Raw genomic sequence first — 26,269 nt, forward strand, 5'->3', positions numbered from 1 at the left:
GTTGAGACTTACAAGAGATCCAACGAGATCTTTGGCTCTCTGCAATAAAATATCCACGCTATTTTGACTTGTTACAGACATTTGTTTTCAAGTTGAAGTAAGATAAAAATTAAAACATAAATTAAGTTTGGTAAAACATGACTGAAAACAATGTCGAGATGCAAATCAACGAAGAATTACAATCCAAGGCGAAGACGTCGGGAAAAAGACGCCAGAATAGTGAAACTCACATGGAAGTAAGAGGTTATGTTACTACAAATTCTTAGGTTCTCAGTATTCTTCGTCACTTTTAATCATAACCTGCTATTGTTCTATCGAATATTGGAAAATTTATTCTTGCTGATTTTCAGGTCGATGCGGTGAATGGTATCGAAGGGAAGTCGAAAACTAAATCTTCTGTCAAACGAGCCAAAAATGTCCAAGGTGGTGAACAACGGAAGGTGAGTATTCCAATGATCATTTCGCGATATAGTGAAACTTCTCTTAACAGCAGACACCTCTTTATAACGGACAAGTTAGAAGTCTCCGGTAGAAAAGCATAATGAAAAATATACCTTTTAGTAACGGACACTTCTCTATAGCGGACAAGATTTCTGGTCTCAAAGGTGTTCGCTATTAGGAAGTTTCACTGTAATGTCAACATTTCAACAACATGTTAAAATAATTCACGTGATTTCTTCAGGTTCCAGTGCCTGCGCATAGATATACACCGCTTAAAGAGAATTGGATGAAGATCTTCACCCCTGTTGTTGAGCATCTACAACTTCAAATTCGCTTTAATTTGAAATCTAGAAATGTAGAAATTCGTACATGCCCTGACACACCTGATATATCAAATCTTCAAAAAGCTGCTGATTTTGTGCGGGCATTCATCAATGGTTTTGAAGTCGAAGATGCATTGGCCTTATTGCGGTTGGATGATTTATTTGTCGAAACATTCGAGGTTCAAGATGTGAAACCATTGAAGGGTGACCATTTGTCCAGAGCGATAGGTAGGTTAGCTGGCAAAGGGGGTAGAACAAAATTTACCATTGAAAATGTGACAAAAACAAGAATAGTTTTGGCTGATACTAAAATTCATATTCTTGGATCTTTCCAAAATATACAACTTGCACGAAGAGCAATTTGCAATTTAATCTTGGGAAGTCCACCATCAAAAGTTTATGGTCAATTGAGGAATGTGGCTGGCCGAATATCAGAGCGATTGTAATTAAACGTTTCAGTCAAAACTCCCCAGCAAAATTTATTTTCTTTTTATGTTTACCATATTGCTAACAAAAGTAAACCGTATCAGTGAAAATAACAGTCTTGAATATTTGGATTGAGCAATTGTAACAGATTAGCAAATTCTCATTTGCTTCGATACAAACTGCTTACGTATAATTATGTGTATTTGTGGATAACTTTTTTTTGTACACTGGAAGAAATACTTCAAACTATTGTACATAATTCAGAGAGAGGAATATAAATCTTACCTTTTGTCTATGGCAAAAATTATTTCATATTTTTACTCATGGCTTCAATTATCTCTTGCGAGTTGTAACAAAGTATGTATGTCGAATAATTAATAATACTCTATATCAACTGCAGGTTGATTGGTATATCAATAATATTGGTCGTCACTTGTACCAGTTGATCAATTCTTTACTCTTACGCAAAATGAAAACTAGGTTTTTTCTAAATTTATATAAAATTTAATTCTTTATTACTTTTAATATTTACAATAGTATTTGGTACTTATATTTTCGTGGCACTTTGTTAATTACCAGTCTGCCATCGTAACTCAGTGACGCGAAAGTCCACGGGTCAGCAGATGACCATTCAACTCCATAAACACTGTCTTCATGCTCCTCGTACCTTCCTACAACGCTATCTTCCATTCTGGAATTGTTGGTTATATAAAATAGAATTGATCTTCAGAGTTGGTAATAGATCTCTAATAGATGCTTGATCAAAACTTGACATTGACCCTTGAGTGTAAGTACCGGGCACATGATTGAGCAAGCTCTATTGAAAGTTATTCACGAATCCCAATAATAACGACCATGGATTGATATTTATCTCATCATGCGTCATAAGGTGACAAAAAAATAAAATTCAATACGCCTACTTGTTTTTGTTGGAGCCATCATCGGTTTGCGCAGGTTCGTCTTCGCTTGAAATTAGGTGACCAAACGGTTCTGAAGAAATAGATGATATACTGCATAATATTACTCGAGAATCACTACTAGATGTTAGAACTAGTTGGTCGTGGAAACGGTTTATTCTGATACTCCAAACCCAATGAGAATGCTCCATTCGCGACATTACAGGCTCAGATGGCTGTCGGATATCCCAAAATTTCATATAGCCATCATCACCACAGGTTGACAAGATGTATTGACGGTTGGTGTTAAAATCCAGGTCTCTGCAATGTTGTAGGTTCAATACATTGTTACTGAATTTGCAAAATTTAGTGAAAATATTTAGATGAGTTGATTAATCTTCACCTTATAATTTGAGAGTGAGCTGACTGGATTGCCCACACCTGATCAGTTGGATTTCTGAAATCCCAACCACGCACGTGGTTGTCATTTAATGTTACAAACTGATTGCAAGTATTATGTGGATTCCATTTACCAGTAGTAAACTTTGGTTGACCTTTACTAGCCAAGGTCCCTTGCGTAACTGCCTAAAATTTTGAGAAAATAATATGAAATTCATAAATTTATTGATATCTGTTACAGGCTGAATTATCAATTGAATCGTAAATTGCCCTGTCAATAGCGAAGGGAAATACCTTGGGAGCACTAGCTGCTAGGTCCCAGAGTACAAAGTTATTGTCTACGACGGAAACAACTTTAGTACCATCCGTCGGATGATAAGTAATAATTCTAAGATCACTGCCATAAGTGGTTGTATCAATTTCTGCTGCATTTTCAAGTTTTTGGATTTCGTGTGCGTCAGTTTCGGTAAGAGGCAATTTCCATATAGCTCCCTTCATCTGACAAATTCCTTCATCTGACGAATTAGGTGTTTATCAGAATTATTCAGGTGTTTCTTTTCAAAAGTTAGTGAAGCGAATAAATTGCCCAATGATCACTCACCATTCAGAGTATTATAGCAAGTAATAAAATTTGATGGATCGGCAGGAGAGGCCTGTAAGTTCCATATTTCTCCAATCGAGTGCTGAAAGACTTGCGTTTTCAAACTACCTGTTTCCTCGTCAAGTTCAACCAAATGTACTTGATTGTCGTGAAACTTCAACGATTGCGTTCCGACCAGAAATCTCACGATATCAGCTTCTGCTGTTTGAGGTGATAATGCTCTAGCCTGAAATAAATATGAAATGTATTACTTAAGAATACGCTCTCAAAACATGATCGTCGAGTGAAAATCCTTTAACTGTGCAATGAAACTTGCAACAATTCATTCGTGATTTCCTGGCTTTCAAACTCTGAACGTCGGGTTAGGTTAGGTTAGACATCGTCTTACTGGTAAAGTTGAAGTATGTCGAATGAAAGTAATAAGATAAACGTTGGTGGATTAACCTTCTTACTTGAAACTCGAGGCCATATATTATTGGATTGTCAGTATCCATATTTCGTAGAATAAAATAATTCCTTTGGGTCAGTGTCACTGTTGACAGGTGTCAAAACACACCATGCCGCAACAAAAAGTTTCTCAAGTACAGTCGTTCAAGTCATTGAGCTTAAACCCAACAGAGATCTCAACCATGTAATTTTTTTGAGGAAGAGCTTCAAACATCGTGGAACCGTATAGAAGTTGGACAAAACTTTCAAGGGTGTAAAATTTCCTTTCAACTTTCATCCAACGGGATGAAAAGCTTTTCATTTCCAAAGGACTTTATCTTCATTTTTAATGCATACCGTATCTAAATTCTCTAGCCTTTTTTTCAACCACCGTATCGTGTACCGCACACCCTAGTCTCGTCAGATGGCGCAGTCGTGCCACAAACCCCGCAGACGCCAGGCGCGGATCTACATGTGCCAGTTACTTCATGCCTGTACCGCGATTCAGACACGCATACGCACACAATGAGTTTTCATACGCACACATAGCAGGCCCCCCACCCTTGAAAGTCCCGAAGCAGCCGTCGTGGGGTCACCAAATAAATTATGTCAAACGGACCACAGTGGCCGAAAGCCGAACACAAACCCGTTGATTTCGAGGGCTCCTTGAGGTCTGTTGCATTGCGGGCGAAGTTTTGTATCGGTTTTGTAACATGTCCGATTAGCATCGGAGCCGTGTGCGTGGGTGCAGTGAACGTGTCTATACCTGTGCATTATTTTTAATAGAGTTATGCTGACGCCGCCGCACCAGTTGTAAGTAATATCCAGGATTCAGACGGTTTTTTTGTATTAATTTTTACGCCTTCGTCCCTGTGACGGATACAGGTTTACGGTTCAACGAGCCCAGCGGCTGTACCGAGGATGTTCAAAAACCCGATATAAAATCACATGTCACACTGTCCTTCTGTGCAGGGATGAGAGTATACCTGAGTGTGTGTCTCGCTCTACTGCTGCGGCGTTGTTTTTAATTCCGTGCAGTTACCTGTTTGCAAGACGGCCGTCGGTTCCATTAATATTTCTGCAAAGTTTCTCGCAACCGATATTTCGAGCCGTTGAATGATGAACGGTAAAATGTAATCTCTTATTCCTGAGACTGTTCAAATGATCGAACGTTTTTACTATGATGAACGTGTTTGTACATGTATAGGATTTGCAAAAGTAAACAATATTCGTTCGCCCAGATTTTGCAAATAAACTTAAATCCTGCTGGCATGACATCACGTTAAATTCAACGAAGACGTAGTAGATAAAATCCCAGTTTATCAACGTGTTGTGCGATCTTCTCAAACTTGTTATATCCTTTGCGGTGATTAACATCGTCGTTTCGATTTCAAATTGTTTTTAGCTAAAATCGTTAGTTGCATTTGCAGTTGGAACGAATTTCGTGGCATTTGGAAAGGATATTTATTGGCAATTCATACAATCCTTGAAGGAAAATATCGAACGAACAATGCGGATCTTCGTGTTTAAATCAATGCAAATTGTCTCTTTTGCCTTAAAAAAGAAAACTGCTCAGCTCAGCAACGTCCATATGCCCGAGAAATAGACTTGTCTGTATCAATAACTGTAATTACTATTATACGTATAGTTGGCTTAGGCATCCTTCGTCTCAGACATCCTCTCTGCAACATGCTGTTATTTTTTTTGTTTACCAACGGTTCTCATAATTTAAATTATTGCCATGAAGTCGGTGCTTTCAGAGTGCAATTTCTACCAATCTTAGAATGATATTGGATTTACATCCGTTACACGTAATTTGTATAATTTTCGAGCAGCGAATTCGGCAGCTAATTGCCCGGGACAGTCGTCCCTTAAATTTATATTCTACATGCATTAAAAATATTATCACGCGTCGATAAATGCTTTTGCTCAGCTATTAAACGAGACGTCGAAGGACTGCAAAGCGGTACTGACAATCATTACGGCTTTTTAATTATACAGGGCGAATATCTAACGTCTGGATTAATCATTTTGGAAGCCTTGTCCTAACGATTATTGATCTATTTATTCGCTCTGCCGATTGTACATATTTACACTTGTTAAGAACGGAGAAGGGCTAATGGGTTCGAAAACGTCGATTACTTAGTCAACAAGAACCTCTAGTTCATATGATGTGTATTGAAAAAATTTGTGCATCTTTGTCTATCATCTTTTATACGCATTTCGATCGAGGGTCAACAGCTGATCCGGAGACTCGTAGTAATCTTGATCGTCTTCTCGGCTTACAGGCTGAACACAAATTATACCCTCGATTATACCCTAGAAACCGCGAAATAGCGATCAAATATTTACAGCAAGCACACAGAATGAGGAGTTTTACGTTCACAAAACATTATACGTCTATCGTAGAAAATTGAGAAACATTGACCCGGTAAATTAATTGTATTTGCATAGGTAACCATCAAAATTGAGAAAATTTGTCGAAAAGTTATGTACAAAGTTTTTGATAGAGTTATTTATTATTTACTATATTTTTTTCAACGAATTAATAGAATTGAAATGCAACGTTTGCGTACATTAATTGACAACAATTATGATTTATAATGTTCGTGCGAGTCATTCGCAACATATTGTTCTGCTCCAATTCATCGTATGATCATAAAGTTATAACCTCCTCGTATATCTGTGTATGAAAACTCTCTATGCAGTTATTATAATGTACTTGAGTCAGATTCAATTGTATCAAATTAAAACGCGTCGTCGCTCACTCTGCCGGTATACATACACGTACAACAATAGCAACGATAATAATTGGTACGCCCGATACCTCTGTGTAGTGTCAGTGTTTCGATTGAATATATTTTGAATTGATCTGCATAATGTGAAATGTGTTTGAATTCACATGTCACCCGAGCAGTAAAAGCAGATGTGGATTCCCCCTCCATCTAATAAATTAACGCGCGTTCCACTGTATAATACCACCCTATATATATATATACAGCACAGAGTACAGCAGATGGGTTTTATTAGTCTAAAATAGAAAATAAAAATGTCTATAGTATTCATGAAAGAATTACAGAGAACTATAACGCGAAGACGTCCAGAACGTACGACGGGAAATGTGTCGGAAGCTACGAGCTTTCGACGCCGCTAAATCCTGAATATAAGGTGAATTCTACCTTGATCCAAGAAGCACCGGGATAGGGAGCTCGAGCCTCGCGTGTGTCGTGCGGGACTTTTGATGAATGGTTATGGGACTGAAGGGAGCGAAGCACGTGCTTGGAGGTCGAGCCCACTTTAATCAATAAAGTAACACCGTAACTGCGGACGATGTCTGCTTCCGTAGTTTTCTCGTATTTTCTTCGATACTTGATACGTAAAGGTCCAGCAAATTGGACAATTCACTTAATATCGGTTCGAGTAACTGTGGAATGTCGGTAATTAGTTCTAAAGTAACTTGCGGGCCACGGAAACGAGTGTTTTAAGCAACAAAGCGAGAGGCTCTATTTTTCCTTCAACACCTTTTCGCCTTTGTACATTTACGCATTATCACGGCACTTTGGTATATAACGTTACTGGCACAGTCCAAAAAGATGGTGAGAATAAATTATAATCACAAATTAACTTACATTGTTTCCTGCATCATATACGCGCTATATAAACAGAGCGTAATATTAAAACATGTCAGCATATCTACATTCATCTTAATTAATTACTGACGAGAAGAACCAATTTTCATGCACTAACAAATTAGGTTTCTTTCTAGCAATATATTTATATATATATATGATAGATCGTGCTGTAAAATAAGATCGTACTGTCTTGTTGATTGTATACTTTTGGCTGCTTAATTCTTCTACAAGGCAGCGGGAATTTTATTATACAAAGAACATTAAAAAAATGAAACACTACTCATCCTAATTATAGAAAGAGACCTTATAATTGACATACTTATTTCCCGGGTTAACGTCGAGTGAAATTATTATAACGAATTCATAATTGCTTGGTAATTATTAACGATGATTGCTGATGCAGGGGCTCCAGTTAAGCAAAAAGATTTCCATATAGAATTCAAATTTTTAACAATGGCTGTGTTTGAACTGGAACTTGTCTTTTTTCAAGTTGCAGCGGTTGATTCATTTTCTTTTTCACTCGTAACTCCATAGAAAGCGATAGCCACTGCACGCCTAGATACAGTGACGTCGTTTGATTCAATTACTGCATTCGGTTGCTCAATCTTCAGCGAACGGTATATTTTCTCGTTTTCGATATCCCGTATCTGCAGCAGTCTGAACCATGAACTCTGATTCGTGACAGTGAATCTAGTCGACAGATTCGACGAAGTAAAACATTATAGGTACCTAGAAGCTTGCACGGAAAGATGACAGAAACTTTAAAAACTAAAAACGTAAGTTCAAAAGTTACGTTACGTTAGCAGCTCGAAAAGCATTCTAGAGTACTCGAAGCATTGTAGAAAATTATGAAATACTTTTCGTACACGTCTTGAATCGCCTGGTTATGTTACGCGTGTATTTATGTACGGCAAAATTTAGAACATTGGAAACGGAGTCTAATAACGTTTAGAAAAGCACCGAGGAAACCGTTATACGACATTCTGTAGGGACCAATGGGCGAAACAGAGGCATACAGGCTTAAGGCTGTAAGGCTTAAGGCTGATGGACGCTTAAGATGCAAAACGAATTCAATTGCTACGGATACTGTAACAAATGTATGAAGAACATTAGCTATGGCTTTGTTAGACGCAAAATCGAATTACGGGAAATGCCTGTAATCGTTTAAACAATGAACAACAGAATATCGGTCTGCCCGAACCGTATTATTACATAATAATGAAAAAAAAATAATTGGAACCTCGACGCTAGAATCTGTAAAAAAGAAAGAAGTGAACATGGTTTTGACAAACCGATTGTAGTTGTATGCCGTAATTACAAGCGCAGAATTTTCTTTCGTCGGCAAAGTTTACAGTATTTGTATAGTGTGCTGTGCGTTATATATGGCTATATTTGTAGGTATTAAGCCTAATCACGCATAGTCCCACTTTTTGCTAGGATGATAAATAACGGTTCCATATCGTGCAAGAAATAGGGTTGTAAACAAAACGTACTGTCCCCTATTAATTAAAGGGTTGTATCAAGAAAAACATCGCCTTAGTAACTGCACACAAATCATCGTTCAAAGACTCTAAATAATCATTTAAGTGTCAATAATTATGGTTAAATAACTGTCGTGCGTAGACAAAATTTTTTATCAGGCCCCGAATTTAAAAAAATACTTTACAATTTTGTGGCGTAGGTACATGTTTCGGTCTTTTCTAAGATAATTACACTACAAATAATTTTGAAACATTGACATTACATGGAAGCGACTAATTAATATTGCGCGAGTTTCTGTAAAATTGAGTTTTTGCCCGTGTCAATTTTAACTGACAATCCAGACTACGGGTGGGCCTATAAGTACTAATTTATTACGATCGCTTTCCAATCACGATGTAGGCGTATTTAAGGAGCGGCTCGTGATACTTAACGTATATTCAGAAAATTTATAATCGAAATTATAAAATGAACCCGGAGATTATTCACAGCAAAATTGGTTATACAAGCTCGTGTATCACAAAATTAGTTATTCTATCGATTATGGAAGAAATGATCTATACGCTATTTTTCCCTGAAGCTGTCTTCGGCTGGACTTACGAAAATACACACTACGTGCGGCTCCTCTATCTACTAGACTCGAGTTCTACTGTCCGAGCATATAATACGAGACACTCCCTATACTTCGTCCATTAACTGCACTTGGTAAACTCTTTGACTATAATTATAGACATCTGTCAGATGTATAATATTTAAATATATATATGCAGCTACACCTGGCGATAATCAAATAATAGGTATAAACGATCAGTCAATATAGGAATATGAAAAATGGATTAACATTCCGTGAAAGAGGCGATTAGCATTGGATATGTTATTGCGCGGGCGTAACTACTGTTAAGTATCGGCATTATGTAGACGTGTAATAATGTCTTGTCAAATAAAGCGTGAACGAAATTTATTCCAACTTAATTTGTTCTATCCATAAAAGCATATTATTTTCTCACGAATATATGGTAATGCGCCTTGCACGCATCTGTCACGTACCTCATTCGTTGTATCTGCATTTAATTGCCGCAGGTATACCTTGCCTCTGTCGCTATGCACGTGTTATTATAGGCATGTGAATGGAATTGAATATGGAGCCATAGGGACTTGTACAGTTCTTTGAACAATGTACAATATACGATATACTACAATATACGTGCCACGTGCAGTATACCTATGGTAATAACTCAGGCAGGTAGCACATTTACAGTTTGGGTATATGACGTTGCCGTTTCCATGTCTCACGCGGTTCTCATATTATACGTAAATTCAACGCCTACGTTATAACGTGATTCCGAGTATGGGAGAAAATCAATAATTACTATTCGACACACCGCGACAAGAGATCGTGTCTTCGTCTTATCCATTTCGTTGAGCGAACCGTTATCGCAACTACGAAGTCGTGTCATGATCACTCTTTGCCCGAATCTGCGAAGCTATATTATCCTCAACTTGAGTACAAGCCCGTATTCCACGGACTCGTATTTTGAAAGTAACGGAAAATCGATTCGGCATTTTTTTCAAACAAAAGTATATGCGAGTAGTATATTCGGAATAGTACGTATACCTTATATACTATTACCACATCACTTGTTCCAAAGTCAAGATAATATTATGCAGTTTATGAAAAATTGAGAAGAAGAAAAATCAAGGCTCTGGGTGACAAATTGGAATGTAAAAAGTTTGGTTAACCAAGTATAACGTGCACAGCGTATAATCAAATTCCTTTATACATGTAATATAACAAATTGTGTATTTCCACCTGACTTTGTCGATCAATCAGAAAATATGATACTATTTGTTCAACGGCGATACTCTGCTGCTGCATCGACAAAATCGTATTGCCGGTGCAAACCTTTTGTTGACAAAGCAATAGATTATGTTCGTTAGCGATCAGATTGCGATAATTCAGCAGTCTCCACGTGCCGGTTCATTGACGCGTAAAATACCGCGAGAATCGATTGTGAAGTTATATATGTATATTGCGTAAATTGCTTCCATCAAATTCCCGAAAAACTTTCCTACGGGTATTCTGAATTTCATTTCCTCTTTCGTTTCATAATCATGTTTTAAGCTCGCGACTTCTCTAATCGTGGCTCAAGTTACTGTAAGGTACTTTTGGCCAAACAGCGTACAGACCAGAATCGTGTGGGTGCGTATTATCATGTCTTGGCACATTTCGGCACGCGTAAGAAAGGCCTTAATAATTGCGAGTAAGATGCGTCTGTCCGTTTATTAGCCATATATGGATTGAAGAAAAAGTTTCAATTAACCCTTAAGTAGTACACTCAACGTACGCTGTATCTTGAAAATATTTTACGTTAACGAAGACCTCATGGCCGCAGGCAACGAAGATTTCTATATTAGATACTTAGTTTTCGATTTTAACTAATTCATTGCACGCTGTCACGTGGGTGGAATAAAAATATCACAGTGCCGAAAAGCAAATCCCCTTCTGTGTCGAACGCCCTCGACTCCCGACCCGAACTTGCCCTTTAGCATGACTTTTTTACACGAGGTTACCGTTTTGGCAGGAGGGTGCGACATTTGTGCGAACCCAGCACACGCTTCGCCGTGCATATCCCAATAAAATACATGTTCGGCATACATCGAGTAGGTGTGTTTAAACCCGCATTTCGCTGCTGGTTTCGGAACGAAAAACCGGCCAATGGACGGCTTTGCCTCCAACCTTTCGCAGCCTAAGCGTTCGATAAACTTACAGAAGTTTTTCTTCTCTTTCTTTTCCTTTTTTACTTCTCTCTCTTCTGACCTCGACGTTGCAGCGTAGGTGTACTCGTGATATCCCGTCTTGTGCTGCAGCAGTAAACGTGTAAATGCACACGCCTGAAGCCGCCTGTACCGTATATCTTGTCGTTATCGTATAAATATTTAATGCTCAGGGGGTATTTTTGTGGGCGAAGGTGCGCGGCTAGATCGATTTAAAAATAAAGGGACACGTAACGTACCTGTATCCATCCATCCATCTATCTATCTGTACGCCTACCTTGTCGTTTGTAAATAACAAAGTAAATACTCGCACGAATGCAATCCGCACTCCCGTTTCAGGTTGAAAATCACTTCGTACTCGTCACTCGGAACAGACCAGTGTAATTTATACGTGTGTTAACCTATCTTCTAGCAGACATGACAAGAAGGTGGACACCCACGTGGTGGGAATTCTATAAGTAGGCAATCAGCCGCGACTGGCTTGCAGTAAATACTCACACGGTACAGACTAGAGATTTTCGTTTCAATCAAAAGAAAATTACCAGCGAACAAAGTTTTATGATTGTATTATCAAATCGAGGTCATCATTTGTTTACGGAACTAACAAAACCGATAAAATTCAATAATTCTACTTGGAACTTGGATAAAGCTGTTGACTGTTCGCCTTGCGTTTTAAGAACGTGCATCCAATTGCTCTTATTCGATACCTCGACTGTCCAGTGGTTCTTTGGATATTCTGCTTCCAACACAACTTGCAAATACAAGGGCGTACATCCTTCCGTTAAAGCAATACGTGTACAGGGAGTTTATCTTGAAAGGAAACGGTTCCCGCTACTGTAACAGACTTACCGCGGTATTATTGTAGACGAGAGTTGGGTTGCATGTGCTCGGTGATCATTTCCGTGAATAGATAACACCTCCTGTATATCTGTATGTGTATTTAGAATCGAATTGAATTTCATGTCCGAATAACTCGCCTCCTCGTGTGTGTGTTGGACAAAAATTGTAAAAAAATAACCATTATTGAAATTGTTGGAAATCATAAAAAATTGATCACTCAATCTTGAAGCGTCTATTATTTGATTAGATGCGCTCTCAGATTACGAATATGTCATCATGTTTAACAGTTCGAAAATTTGAACTTCCCGCATTCTTTGTTTTTATAATTCAACTTCGGCGTTCAATTAGGACTTGTCGTATCTATGATAATTGATCGGTCATTTGGAATTACGGTAAATATAATTGGACGATTCGTCATTACCCGCAAGCAGATCCTTTCACTCGAGAAGTGACACCGGTGGTTGGAAAATATATTAATGAAAAACTTGAATCGACTCATTGTGTCAACAGTGAGCTCCTCGTCCCTCTCCGGATCAAGGACCACTCGAAATCCCTGCGTCAAATGGAAGCTTCGAGTGGCGTTATATTTGACAAAAGCCTCATGCGCTGGCATCGGGCGCAGTATATATTGATTTTAATCAATCAGTTCCATTGAATTATACTTTTCTCCCCATATTTTATTTATTACGTTACACGTTTCCCGTCGAATTTACACATCTTTACGAGCCTGGTTTCCTAAGTCTCATAGTTCGTTTGAACCGCTCAATACCTGCGTTCCCATTCTTCTACAGAATAATCTACGGCTATTGTCAATTTATTCAAGTATAAACTAATATAATCGGACAGTTGGGTTAGCTTGATATTAACTCGGCTGCAGTATTGCGCGGTCAATGTGAAAACGGCTCGAATAAAGCAGTATAATTTTTTTGTCCAATGACCGTCTCCTTCACCCCGCGATCCTCGCAATTGCGTATACGCTATTTACCAGTATAATTTCTCTGTCACGGGCTTCGGAGTGGGTAGGTAATGCAAGAGTTGAACACCGACATTGCGGGCTTTGCCTGCTCAACCAACTGCTGCTGCGAGCTCGGAACGTCGGGGTTCCTGGCCTACGCGTGCATTCGTTTGAATAAATTCTCAGCGCAACTAGAATTGTTATTCCGGCCTTAGTTCTGTGAAACCAGCTATAAGCTGCTGTATGTAAACGCAACGCATGCACTTGTCGCCCGCGAACGCCGGTCCTAAAGCCTTTCAGTCGAGTCCTGACTAGACTCACTTAAATCTTCGGAGGATTGTCCTCCGCTGATGGTCCCGTTAAACGTACGTACGCGGAGTCTTTCCTGCCAGGCAGTATCGAATTCACCGCGGAATAAAGGATATACCGGCATTACAACTATCGGTGTTGCGGTGATAAAGTTTATTTTTCTCGTCTCTTGTGCTCCTGCATTGCAGGTTCAGGTGGAACAAATCTCCTACATATCCCAACCACACCGAGAGGTATGAAAATTAGGGCAGGAAAACGCATGTGCAGTGTAATCGTATAAACCAAATTTATTGCATATGGTAACAGATGGGCTGGCTGGCTGATCGCGGGTCTTGGATAAAAAAGGCAATCCGCGTATTCGGAGGTACATTATACACGGAGCCGAAGGATCGGTAGTACGGATTTTAGCCGAGTTTACTGTCGCGAATTTGTAAATCATTGTTTATCAGTTACGGAAACTAAGTATCCGAGAATGAAGTCAAACATCTGTTTGGACAAAAAATGGTGTTGGTGTATCAGCTGATATTTAGTTTCAGTTGTTGAATAAATCTCTTATTTCCGTGCTCACAACAACAGATTCAGTTGGTTGCGTCCAATCTTTTTCTATGCAGTACAGCACAAGAAAAAAAAAAAAAATACATTCGTTCCTGGTATTGTTTGGAACAATGGATTCTGCGTTAGTAACTAAAATAATGAAAGTGATACGACATACTGATTACGAATAAATAATGTATGACTTTTTCGATACGAATCGGATCACGCTTTTGAACGCTGTATCGGTATGCATTACATCAATTTGAAATTCACGAGGTGCGGATATTGAGTTTCGGTGAATGTGAGTTTAAACGGAAATCTTGCAATCGAATTCAGGACTCCGTAAAAATATGGCGTGTGTGAAATTTTTACGCATATTTATATTGCTCTGATAGTTGAAGAATAAACAGCGAATTAGTACAGATTAAACGTACTGATGTTCAGATTCCATGCCAAATCCAATTAAACAAAAACTAAAAGAAAAAAATAGCGTCTGACGGACGAGTTGAGAATGCAGATTTCTTTTTAGGAATGTTTTCACGCCTTCCGGATCTCTGTGTTAACTGAATTGAATTTCACCTCGTTCGTTGTGCCAAATAACCACATGGCACTAATTGCAAGAAAAATGTTATCGAATATGCACAGTTAGGCGTTCGTTTCTCTGGTGCTTCAGACGAACTTCATAAAATGCCGTCGACGCATCTGTATAATCGTACATGGTCTAATATACAGCCGCGAAGTTGCGTCGTTGAGAATTCGACGCCTGCATCCGTTTTGCTGACTTGTTTCACAGAAACGTATACCGTTCTCTGTCGAGATATACCCATTTTACTGTCGTGCGTTGAGCGTGTGAAATCCGGCATCCCGGAGGCCTTGTCGTGCAATTGACGTGAACTACATCGTACAATGTACGCGCATACATACACGTTGAATATTTGCGGTTGTGTACCTCTTTCCCTTTATTCCTACGTACTTTGACATGCCTGTACGTACGCTTCGTCGATTTTTTCGAATTCACTTTTATTCCCTCTCGTTTGATTCCCCGTCTTTTCCTTTCGTGACAACCGCAGTTGACGCCAGAAGTGCGTTCCTGTACAGGTGGATCACGTGTAGCCGTTTATTCGCACGAATCTCTGAAGCCTTAATTTTATTGCAAACAATTCCCTCGTTTCTCTCCAGACAATTTTCTGCGGTTGCATTACGTCATCGTTACGGATCTGTGCAGGTGAAAAAAGAAAAGTTCGTCGCTTCGCGCGCCGTTGACAGCGAATGTGTATTATAAAATATACGTTGCTGAAAAGTGTGATAAAAAAATTTTACTTAGATGGAAAAATATAAAACAACCTAAAACTTGAAAACAGCTTTTCGTCCCAGGTATAACCAATTTCGATTCATTTATACATGTATACGTACGTCATTTGTATAGGTATGTCTGGGATCCATCTCTCACCGTGCTAATCAGACTTACCGTTCACCTGCTTCAAGTGCGATTACAATCGTAAACATAAATACCGTTTGTCGCGGTTAGAAAAACGTCAGCGTTCTATAATTCGAGAATATCACCAGTTGTTAGATATGTATAATATAAAATAATATATAGCACAGGGTACTTTAAAAGATTGTTCAATACTTGGCAGCTTGCCTTGGTGGGCGACAATGGGATGTATAATAATAACTAGTTCGTTCGCGCGTCTTTCTTCCTTGGCTCAATCCGTACTCGTTGACCCATTTGCTCGTTTGACCATAACGACAATTCGCATGGGCATGAATTTTTAGTCAATCCAATATACGTGTGTATACCACCTCTTCACGATTCACCCGCAATTCTATTCTTTTGTCGTAACTCTCTGTAACAACCGACTTTCCGCTCCAATTTATATGATCTACGTCATCGTGCGTCACGAGATATACATATGTCGTATGTGTACAGGCACGTAGGTGCAATGTACATAATCGGTCAATTCAGGAAATTGGTAGAAAATTATCCTACCTATAGTTAGAGGCTATTACAGTTATGGTTGACCTCGACTAGAAGTTGTTTGTTCGAATATGAACTAGTGTTATATAAAAAAAGAAAGAAAGAAAAGAAATATCCCATCTTTCTTGGTTTTGAATTTTATCACAGAAACTTGTGTAAAAATCGAGGTAAAAATCCAAGGGTTCGTATTTTGATTACGTATAGCATTACATTAGTCCGATTATATCTTCTTTTTTTTTTACACACAGCGCACACTATATATATATTCCATTTGTTCTAAATCCTTTGAACTTTTTTCTATGCTTCAGGGGGCAGAAGATAGCGCGGAAATGGGGCTGAAGCGTTGCGCGGTTGAAAGCGGAGTGCAGGTCGATGCGGTGAGCGGAAAATCCTATTGAAGTAGAAAGACAAAAAAAAAAAATACCTTAAAAGACAAAGAAAAAAACAATGATGACCGCCATGGCTAGACTCCCGTGCAAGCAAACCTTGCCGTCGCAGCAATCGGGTGTCAATAGCTTTGGCACCAGGGGATACTGGGACACGCAGGTCATGCAGCCGACTCAAACAGCCCAAACGAATCAGCAACCCCAGCTGGCGACCACCCTCTACGTCAGAAGTAACCGTCACCAGGGTGATTACGCGGGTGAGAATACCATGACGATTTATAATTTATAATTTACAATTTACAATTTACATTGTACATTAAAGTTTCTCCTATAACTGGAATCTAAGTAACTGAACATTCATTCTTTTCCTATTATTTGTATTTACAATTAGTGAAACGGTTTACACGCGGCGATGAAACGAGGATTAGTTTTAAACGAGGTGAAAACAAAATGTCAAGTTCATAGTTCGAAAGAACTTTGGTATAAATGACAACTGAAAACATTGGTTGTTGACGAATGCTTTCTTTAATTCACTGTTATGCATTTCAATCTAAAGCTAGACGTCACCGTCAGCGATTGCATACCTACACAACCTCGTTATCTATTAACGATAGAACTAACCGCCTAATTTACGCTATGTATATGTATAGTAGAATTTGATACGAGTTTTTCAAGTTGAACGACCGTTCCATGGACAGACCAAGATTTCTTGTTACGATTTTGTGAAGCATGTACTTTATACCTATGTTCGGCAATGCAGATTTTACGATCCTGCTGTTTAACAATAAGCTATAGCGGGTGCGGGTAAAAAATCAGAAAAACCAAAAATCAGAATGGTCAGAATTCTGAATATAAATCTATCGAAAACTCACAATCACGGGAGAACAAAGTGGTGAATCTTCATGAAGCCAGAAATAATGGAAATAGAATATGAAAGTATCGAAATTTGAAGTTATAGAATTTAAGGGAAATGCGATTGCTCATAAACACAAATAAATAACCTTCAGATGGATCATAAAGTAGAATTTTCATCTATTCGAATTCATAAATGCGAAGGATCAAGAATCGGAACGGTTAAAACTCCGAGTAGTAATCTCATAGAAGGCTCGGAATATAGAATTGCAGTATATCAGAATTGTCAGAATGAAGAATCGCAATATAGCAGAAGAGTCAATAACTCGTATCATATTAGAAGCCAAGAAATATAAGTTTATGATACCTAAAATCGTATTCAATCTTTTAATGAGATAAAAATATTGCAGAATTTGTTAGATTCCGTATATAAAACATTTTACAAGTTGAAATAGATTAGCTCGATAGACTCGGAATGTGAAATTCTGGTGGAAAGCCATCTATACGGTTACTTTCGGAATACTGATCTTTCTGAATTGTACGATTCTGAATAATGACCCTTCTACATTCTGGATATCTGTTTTCCGCAGTTTCTAGATGATGAAGTTCAAACTTTTACTTTTATAATATTCGGACATTCGAGAATATGAAACTTTCTACAAATTCATTCTCTGGAATATTGATTCTATACATTATTAAATTTTGCATCTCTGAATTTTTGGATTAACGTTTTCTGAAGTAAGTGGGTTCGAATAACAGAGCCCTCTACTAAATACATTTTAGCTAAGCTGCGGCTTTTTATTCGGCACCATTCGGGACTTAAAATTTCTGATAGTATCTGTTCTCTCATATTTGTTATTCGAGTTTACTAAATTCGGAATATTGGACATTCTGATTTTCGGTTTTTCTGATTTCTTACCCCCACCCCGCTATGGCATGGCTTTCTTAAGATTTTAATTTGCCTTTTAGTGAGATCTTGAAATATTCAAGCTGCATTACACTTTTCTGAAATACTGCGTGGTATGACCTTAAATATCTCGACTCCTGGGTAACCATAGTCTGTGGTTCTGGCATGAAAATTAGTTGTGTATGTACACTTATCGAAGTATTGTACGCCCCAAGTAAATGTATCTGATTATCATTTAATACCCTTCCGTCCAAGTTAGGTTATCAACCGTTTCTTATCGTTGACCCACGACCTCTCGAGGAAAATGTCCGGCACAAAACCTGGTTAACGGTTACATGTGCCTATACACATTTTCCTCGCCTATCTATATTCATAAATAGATACCCGCGACCTAGACAAATTTGCACGAATGATTCGACAGACTTCCTCCGTTCTAGAAATAAGCCTCCAAAATATTTACCGACATTAATTTTCACCGGAATTCTTATCTGCAGGAACCTCATATCACGGAGGGTGACACATTTAGCGACAGCTTTGCTTTCAAAATGATGATGTATCGTGCAATGCGTGTACATTTGAATCGCAGACGGACAGATATACCAACGGAGTGACATAAACAATCTGTCACACCCCTTGCTGTTCCCAGAACCCCTAAATTCTAGCTGGGTGGATTCCTAGGCTGCATGGAGAAAACGGGACACAAAGACGTGCCTTGTGTTTCTATTTTAGTTTAGTGGCATTGTTTAGTGCGACAAACTATCCTTGTAATAACGAGAAGCGTTTTGAGTCATGGTTCTGATATGATGTGGGAAAATCCTCGGTCGTCTACGCAAGTTCGGTTCTATGTTGACAGTACCAATTCAGCGCTGAATGTCTTATTTTATTGTTTTTTTTCCGCTCATATGTGTAGGAAAGAGGAAAAGCGCTGAATGTCTTGTATGATTGATTTTTCCACTTATATGTAGGAAAGAGGAAAAGCGCCGTAGAGCTGCTTCAAGAGTCCAAGGCGTTTTACGTGAAGAGCGAAACGGTTTTGGATAGGAAACAGGAGCTGAAAAACAGCGGTCACCTTCAAGTTTCACAGTTAACCGCGCCCGGGGCACCACCGCGACTTTTGCGGAAGTGTAGCAACGCCGGAACCTGTACCATTCAACCAACTTCTCCACAACTTCCAACACCGCTGACACCCCCGTGTTGTTGGTCTAATTGTCACGACCAGGATAGACGTAAGCCATTATTTCATACAACCTACTTCCTTGTTACGTACATGACATTTCATTGTAGTGTACAAAGGATGATTTTGAGTCATCAAGTTTTATCTGAATCCCAGAGTGGGTGATTCGAGAACTCACTTCTATAACTCACGTCCAATTTTAAGCTCGCAACTTGTTGCGGTGAAGAAAAAAATTTCATAGAATTTTGGTTTTGGAATAATCTGAAAGTGAGTGAGAAAAATACGGATTTCAATGCATGTAATCATCCAGAACGTGTAAGGTGAGAATATTTACGTAAAAAAGGGAGTTGCTTTAGCGTGAACGTGTGATAATGTTAACTCGAGTAAAAGCATTGATAAAAAAAAGAATGTGGCGGAGATCCATAAAAAGGAATTGGCTCTCTTCGAGCCAACTGGTATAAGGCTGCTGTTTGTACTGTCAACTGATATGCCAGGGTCTCTTCCTGTGTGTATATGTATATACAAACGGCAGCTGGGAGACTATATAACGCAGCATGCGGTGGTTACGCGTAAATAAACCGATCGGTTGTACTGGCAGGCTTGGAATTAGCCATGCGTCGGTGGCAATGCACGTATTATACATGTACGCGTGTGTAGGTAAATATATGGGGGAAAATCGGTGGACATAGTGTCACGTATGTCTTCGACTTGTCTATATTACGTAGGTTCATCTGATATGTAATTGTTATAAAACAACTATCATTTATCGTTTCATCAATAACTCATCTTCAATTAGCACTTGCTTATAACGACATATGCCGCAGTAAGCTTATAATCGAAATCTCGAGTATGCGTCTCTTATGTACCACGAATACCGCCAGATTTCCCATTACGACATCAGACAATAAAATCGATGTCCTGTCATACGTTGTGATCTCTTGTATACAATGAGGTATGAAACGATAACATTCACGGCACGTGGTGATTAAATGTACTCTTGTCATCTCGAATGAAACTACGAGTCTTGTCATGCTTTTTCAATTCTGATCACAATCTCGATCCCAGAAATTATCGACCCCAACAAATTTCTTGGTTTTTTTTTCCCCACATCAATTAACGTCGTATGTATCACGTATCTCTGAAATATGAAGTGGTACTGGTAGGAGCGATGTCTTAAACTAAATCTTGAATTTTGTACTTGACAATAAGAGTGTACTCCAGTACAGAGAACTCAATGCATAGGGGCTATTCCGCGTCAACCGGATCAGTCATCTCTCAGATATTTTTTTAATTTGGCATGTGGATTGTGTGGGACGAGTTAGATTTTTGTGCCAAAGCGCGAATCTCATAATGCAAAATTCGATTTTTTATTAACAATAACAAATTAGACTCCCATTTTTTTCAAAAATTCATAACTTCGGCAAAAAATTAGATACAATATATTTTTTTTTTTCAAATTACGCGGAAAGCTCCATAGAATTTAAAAAAAAATACGAAATGGTAAAAACAAGTTGTTATCAATTGTTTATTTAACAATTAATTTTTCAAAGATTTTCAAAACAGTGACTGACACGATCAAAAAATTTTTTTAAAATTCTGACATGTTCCTTGAACTGTACTACAACCTGTGAATTAATTCCAGAGGGGTGTTTTTCCTCGTTTTCGAGTAAAAAATCATTAAAGGTGTCGATGCGCATGAAATTGCGGCCCGCCGAGTCTCTACGTAATGGCGGGCGGCCGGTTGCCGTCCACCGCTACACCGCGGTGGCGTCGCAGCGTTATTTTAGAGTCATTTTCACGATGTAGGACATGATTGAAGAATCTGAAAAAAATACTGTACCTTCACAAGGCCTGCTCAAAGCGATAAGTGAAGTTTCAAGAATGTGTTTTTATTTTAAAATAAGTAGCAAGTTATGTAATTATTATCATTTATGTGCACTCTCATGGTGTGTAACCGTTATTTTGAATCTCTGTAATAAAAAAACGGTGAAAAACACATTCCTGAAACTTCACTTATCGCTTTGAGCAGGCCTTGTGAAGGTACAGTATTTTTTTCAGATTCTTCAATCATGTCCTACATCGTGAAAACGACTCTAAAATAACGCTGCGACGCCACCGCGGTGTAGCGGTGGACGGCAACCGGCCGCCCGCCATTACGTAGAGACTCGGCGGGCCGCAATTTCATGCGCATCGACACCTTTAATGATTTTTTACTCGAAAACGAAGAAAAACACCCCTCTGGAATTAATTCACAGGTTGTAGTACAGTTCAAGGAACATGTCAGAATTTTAAAAAAATTTTTTGATCGTGTCAGTCACTGTTTTGAAAATCTTTAAAAATTAATTGTTAAATAAACAATTGATAACAACTTGTTTTTACCATTTCGTATTTTTTTTTAAATTCTATGGAGCTTTCCGCGTAATTTGAAAAAAAAAAATATATTGTATCTAATTTTTTGCCGAAGTTATGAATTTTTGAAAAAAATGGGAGTCTAATTTGTTATTGTTAATAAAAAATCGAATTTTGCATTATGAGATTCGCGCTTTGGCACAAAAATCTAACTCGTCCCACACAATCCACATGCCAAATTAAAAAAATATCTGAGAGATGACTGATCCGGTTGACGCGGAATAGCCCATAGGCGAATCTTTACCTGCTTTAGCGATGTGCGGTAGCAAAATTCTTCGGGTCGAGTCAGGTGGGGTAAAATGGATTACTTTCGGTTCGTATACCTGAAAATTTTGGGTACTCGGAAATTTCGGATTAACCAAAAATTTTGGGTACCCGAAAATCTAGAGTTACCGAAAAATTTCGAGCTTATCGAAAATCTCGAGTTAGCCGAAAATTGCCGAGTTTTTGATAATTATGGTCACGGTTATTTTCACTTCTCTAAAAATACCGGGATTCTGAAAGTGAACAGAGATTTTAAAAAATTTCGGATTTCTGTCATTTCCGAAATCCCCGACAATCTGAAGGACAATTCCACAGCCGTCTGGAATTGTGAGTTCTGGAGGTTCTATTCTCAAAAAATCAGCCTAGAGGCTTACCGAAAAATATACTTTCGAATTCTGTCATATCGGCATTATTGACACATCATCGTGAAATAATTTTGTTATTGACCAGTAGGGGTGTGCGGGTACTGAAATTCTCTGGATCTGGATCTGGATCTGGATCGGGTAAAATGGGTTACTTTCTGGTCAGGTACCCGAAAATTTCGGACTAGCCAAAGATTTCGCGATTGCCAAAACCCTGACCCCAACCCGTGTTCGAAAATCGGAGATTTTGGTTCCCCGCACACTGCTACCCTGATTATAATGCTTGTGTACTTATGTACTTACACCTTGCACAACAGGCACGACAGTGATAAAACACCTGCAGTGGTGATGACCTCTTCAGCATTCGGTGTTCCTTACTGTAGCTGTTAAGCACAAGGTTCTACTTTTATCGTCACCAATGACGCGTTTTGGAAATACAGTATAGCCAATATAACGTGTTTCAAATTCACTTTCATAGCTTCTGTTTTGTTCAATTTGCTGTGATACACAGTTCTTCGATCTGGATTTGTATAATTCTCAATCCTCCGTCGTCAAAAATCCATGCCACGTTGTGTAGAAATAGGTCCAGATTTCACGAAGTATTACGCCTAAATGCAGCTTTACAAAATGAGCTTGTCATTTTCCTATGTCATGGCCTCGAACTCCTATTAATTCAAGTGTGTGTACTAAATTTATTACAGAGATGATCGTTCACTTGTGCAAATTTAGCAAGTAATTCATCTCGTCAATTTACAAAACTATCATGTCAAAGCACCAATTTTTTAGGCGGCGGAACGTTTTTTCTGCGCAGGCTCCCTGTTGAACTAGTCAAACATTCATCAACGGATTTCGAATCAACTCCAAAAATTAAAGATAATTCATAACAGCGTAAATCAGTGTAATTTTTTTTCGTTTAGGTACCATTGAGTTTGAAATGCTTGAAATTGAAATTTGCCCAACCGTTTTTATTACGGCAATATATTATAACAATAATGTATGATATAGAAAGTGTAATTAAATTGTACAAAATTGACATGACAGATTCAGTCGAAATTTTTTTTTTTAATACGACAATCTTATACCTCGTTAAACGTAACAAATTGATTCTTATTTTCGTCAAGTTTTGCGAGTGTAACGATGGTTAAACATCCTGAATATTCTTTTTCCAGCTGACGGATTATTGAGCCCACAAAGATCGCTGCCACCGCCGACGTTGCCGCCGAAGAGTCCTCGACTAGTCCCAGTCCCTCAAAGACGCACAATATCCGGTCCCCCCAGTGGCAACGGAAGTGACCAGTTGCAAACGAAGCTTAGAAGGCTTCTAAACACTGACAGCAAAGAGAATGTTTTCTTCCCCGATACGGCACCACCACCGTCGCCACTGGCTCAAGGGAACAGAGTAGCTACAAGAGAAGACAAGTTCAGATATTCACCCGGAGGTCCGGCATCCGTCAGCTGCAGAGAAGATGACCGCAACTTGGTAATTATTTTTTACTTTCCAATGTTAAGGAAGTGGTGAATCGATATCCCGCGAGTTATAAATATCGTCCGTCGTCTGTGCATTCGAAGGCCGATAAATTTCTTGACCGCCTCGCTTAACAGGATTGACACCGGATACGGGAAGCAGGAAACAGGATATCGTATATAGTCCGGTATACCGGTAATTTCTGTTAGTATGTACGGCGCGTGTGCAGGTACTTGAAGCGTTCACATGTCGACACCTACGATGCTGTTACGATATGCGTGTAGACATTGATCTATTGCCATATCCTAGAGTGATCGTACATTATAGTATGAGCACGTGCACGAGTGAGTACGTGATGAAGTGGCCGTAATTTCGTGTGTCGTCAAAGAATAATTGACCGATTCTACGGGATGGTAGATAGAGCACGAAATAAGCTGGGTGTCTGCTACTGATAGGGGCACAAAGAGATATGATAGGTTCACTAACCAGAACGTAGGAGCTGTTTGGGCTGCTGTCCAAACGTTATAGGTATAACAGCTGATATGCATGTTCTATGAATGTTGTATCTACGTTAGACGTATCGCGATTCTGTGAGTTTCTACTAGGAGATTTTCAACTCTTCTTTAAGATGGTCGACCCTCGATAGTCGATAAAAGCGTATATTCCCTATAAATTTATATTGGAACAATTCGCTGGATTGACGATCGTGTCAACATTTAAGTTTATTGTTGCTACGTTTTTACGATAAATACCTACACGATTTCGAGGGACGAATTAACCAACAAATATGTTGTAATTGGAGATTTGAAATGAAAGGATAAAATCGTTACCTTGTAAATTTTTTCCGCTTCTTTGTTAAACATATTTTCTTTTACTTCCTCATCTGTACATATTTGCTCATTTAAGTTATGGTCATTTTTATCATGAAATACGGGGTGATATGTAAGAAAAGGAACCAAATCGACTTGTTTTCTTATATTGAAAGCTCGTTAAAATAACCTTCGAACTCACTACTCTATAAGAATGTATGCAAGGAACTTGTTGAACATTCTCTTTTTTTGACGTTATTTTAAATAATATCTGAACACATGTGGAACGTAATTGATTGAAACCGAGTGAATAATGCTTGTTTTTTGAAACTTTATTATGAGTTGAAATTTCAATTAGATGGAAATATGATCAAAGTTTCACTGATATGTCTGCTAAAAACAATATATTGGGAATTACCTCCTTCTTCCTTACACTCCATCAAATCTGCAAGCGGTCATGCGTTTACTCTATTTTAAAGTTGTACTTTGCAGTCGTTCGTGAATTATTGTTGAACAGTTACTGGAAATTGACTACAAGGCCAACTACAGAAACAAGAAATAATCTCGACTGCAACAAATTTATCTTCGTCCAATTGTTGGGTATTAATTTTCTATTTATTGAATGACTTACAAGGAACAACAGTTTTTTGTTCGCCTCCGATTTCGTTGCAGCTCATGTATTGAAAACCAAAAGACGCGTTAGGTTTTATGAGTGTAAAAACTGTTTGAATGGGTGAAAGCGGCTCCCAAAGATAGGAACCCAATGGGGTTGGATTCTCAGGCTTGGATAGAAGCGCTTTGTTTCATTCGAATACATCGAGCGCATCAAGAAATCATCCCGCTGGGTGCCCGTTTTTAAGAGTCGTTTTCAACCGCTTGGAACCGTTTTTTTGCCGGTAAAAAAACATACGTATCGTTTAGTTTTCAATGTTCTACTACGTACATGAGTTGCAACCAATTCAAAGGTGGACGCCAAACTGGTGTTCCTTGTTAGTATACAGGAAATCAATAATTGTGAAAGGAATCTACATGATTTTACTCAACATATTGGAGTGAAGCCTATGCCAACGAGACAGAATAATGTATGCATATTATTTTTGTATATTAATTTTAGCATGGGGTACCACTTGATATTTGCTTCAAATTTGGTAGAAGCAATTCTCATTCCCATTCGTCCGGAAGGTCTGGAAAAAAATCAAGCAATTCGTCGCCTGCTGAAACAACCGTATGTCATAAGTCACTTCCTGATCTTCACTGTACCAGTACAAGAAGTCGTGCATCCCTATCTCCACATTCGTCATCAAAGTCGTCCTCTAAACCATCAGCGTCTGGGCAGCAACAAACGATTAATAACTGCCCAGATTGTGAAACTAGCTCAGATTATTCGGAACATAGCTTCAAACGAGATGCCAGCTGCTACCAAAGGTGATCTTTAGCGATCAGTTAATTACAAAAATTTTTATGAATCACTATCTAGAAATCAAACATGCAAGAATTCTTACATTTCCAAACTTATTACGCAATAAGGGCATTAAGTTTCTTTCAAGAAATACAAAAAAATTCGGAAGATTCACCAGGAAATAAACATACATACACACTTGCTAGGAATTCTGTGTAAAACAAAATT

At 38.5% G+C, this 26,269-nt stretch overlaps 3 protein-coding genes and 1 long non-coding RNA gene across 8 annotated transcripts in view; 2 read left to right on the top strand and 2 right to left on the bottom strand.

Moving 5' to 3' along the window:
* l(1)G0004 (lethal (1) G0004) lies at positions 1-3,644 on the top strand. Its single transcript, XM_046618799.2, has 3 exons — positions 1-236; positions 351-440; positions 683-3,644. Exons 1-3 carry the CDS (start codon positions 138-140, stop codon positions 1,208-1,210), a joined length of 717 nt encoding a protein of 238 aa, XP_046474755.1. The 5' UTR covers positions 1-137; the 3' UTR covers positions 1,211-3,644.
* Positions 1,683-3,677, bottom strand: LOC124215405 (EARP-interacting protein homolog). The gene is made up of 6 exons (XM_046618780.2): positions 3,539-3,677; positions 3,087-3,312; positions 2,780-3,000; positions 2,490-2,671; positions 2,111-2,407; positions 1,683-1,881 (listed from the first exon to the last, which is right to left on the bottom strand). Exons 1-6 carry the CDS (start codon positions 3,578-3,580, stop codon positions 1,719-1,721), a joined length of 1,131 nt encoding a protein of 376 aa, XP_046474736.1. The 5' UTR covers positions 3,581-3,677; the 3' UTR covers positions 1,683-1,718.
* A 396-nt stretch (positions 3,678-4,073) lies between these two features.
* LOC124215386 (uncharacterized) overlaps positions 4,074-26,269 on the top strand; it is a 29,341-nt gene continuing 7,145 nt past the window's right edge. The window contains exons 1-6 of one of the 4 annotated variants that reach the window (XM_046618735.2): positions 4,079-4,325; positions 16,323-16,391; positions 16,482-16,657; positions 19,125-19,385; positions 23,538-23,848; positions 25,757-26,067. In XM_046618735.2, coding sequence (XP_046474691.1) covers positions 16,387-16,391; positions 16,482-16,657; positions 19,125-19,385; positions 23,538-23,848; positions 25,757-26,067 — 1,064 coding nt within the window. In that variant the 5' untranslated portion in view covers positions 4,079-4,325; positions 16,323-16,386. Of the gene's footprint in view, positions 4,326-13,334; positions 13,736-16,322; positions 16,658-19,124; positions 19,386-23,537; positions 23,849-25,756; positions 26,068-26,269 lie in introns of those variants that run through there. The other 3 variants (XM_046618734.2, XM_046618731.2, XM_046618733.2) reach the window with 3 other exon arrangements.
* On the bottom strand, positions 13,772-15,891 carry LOC124215424 (uncharacterized). 2 transcript variants are annotated; one of them, XR_011176753.1, is made up of 3 exons: positions 15,679-15,891; positions 15,450-15,579; positions 13,772-15,329 (listed from the first exon to the last, which is right to left on the bottom strand). It is a non-coding gene; the product is annotated as an uncharacterized lncRNA (long non-coding RNA). The 2 variants fall into 2 exon arrangements; XR_006882346.1 differs by having other exon boundaries at positions 15,667-15,891.

Source organism: Neodiprion pinetum, chromosome 3 (genome assembly GCF_021155775.2).
Source record: "Neodiprion pinetum isolate iyNeoPine1 chromosome 3, iyNeoPine1.2, whole genome shotgun sequence".
In the NCBI taxonomy this organism is placed as follows: Eukaryota; Metazoa; Arthropoda; class Insecta; order Hymenoptera; family Diprionidae; genus Neodiprion; species Neodiprion pinetum.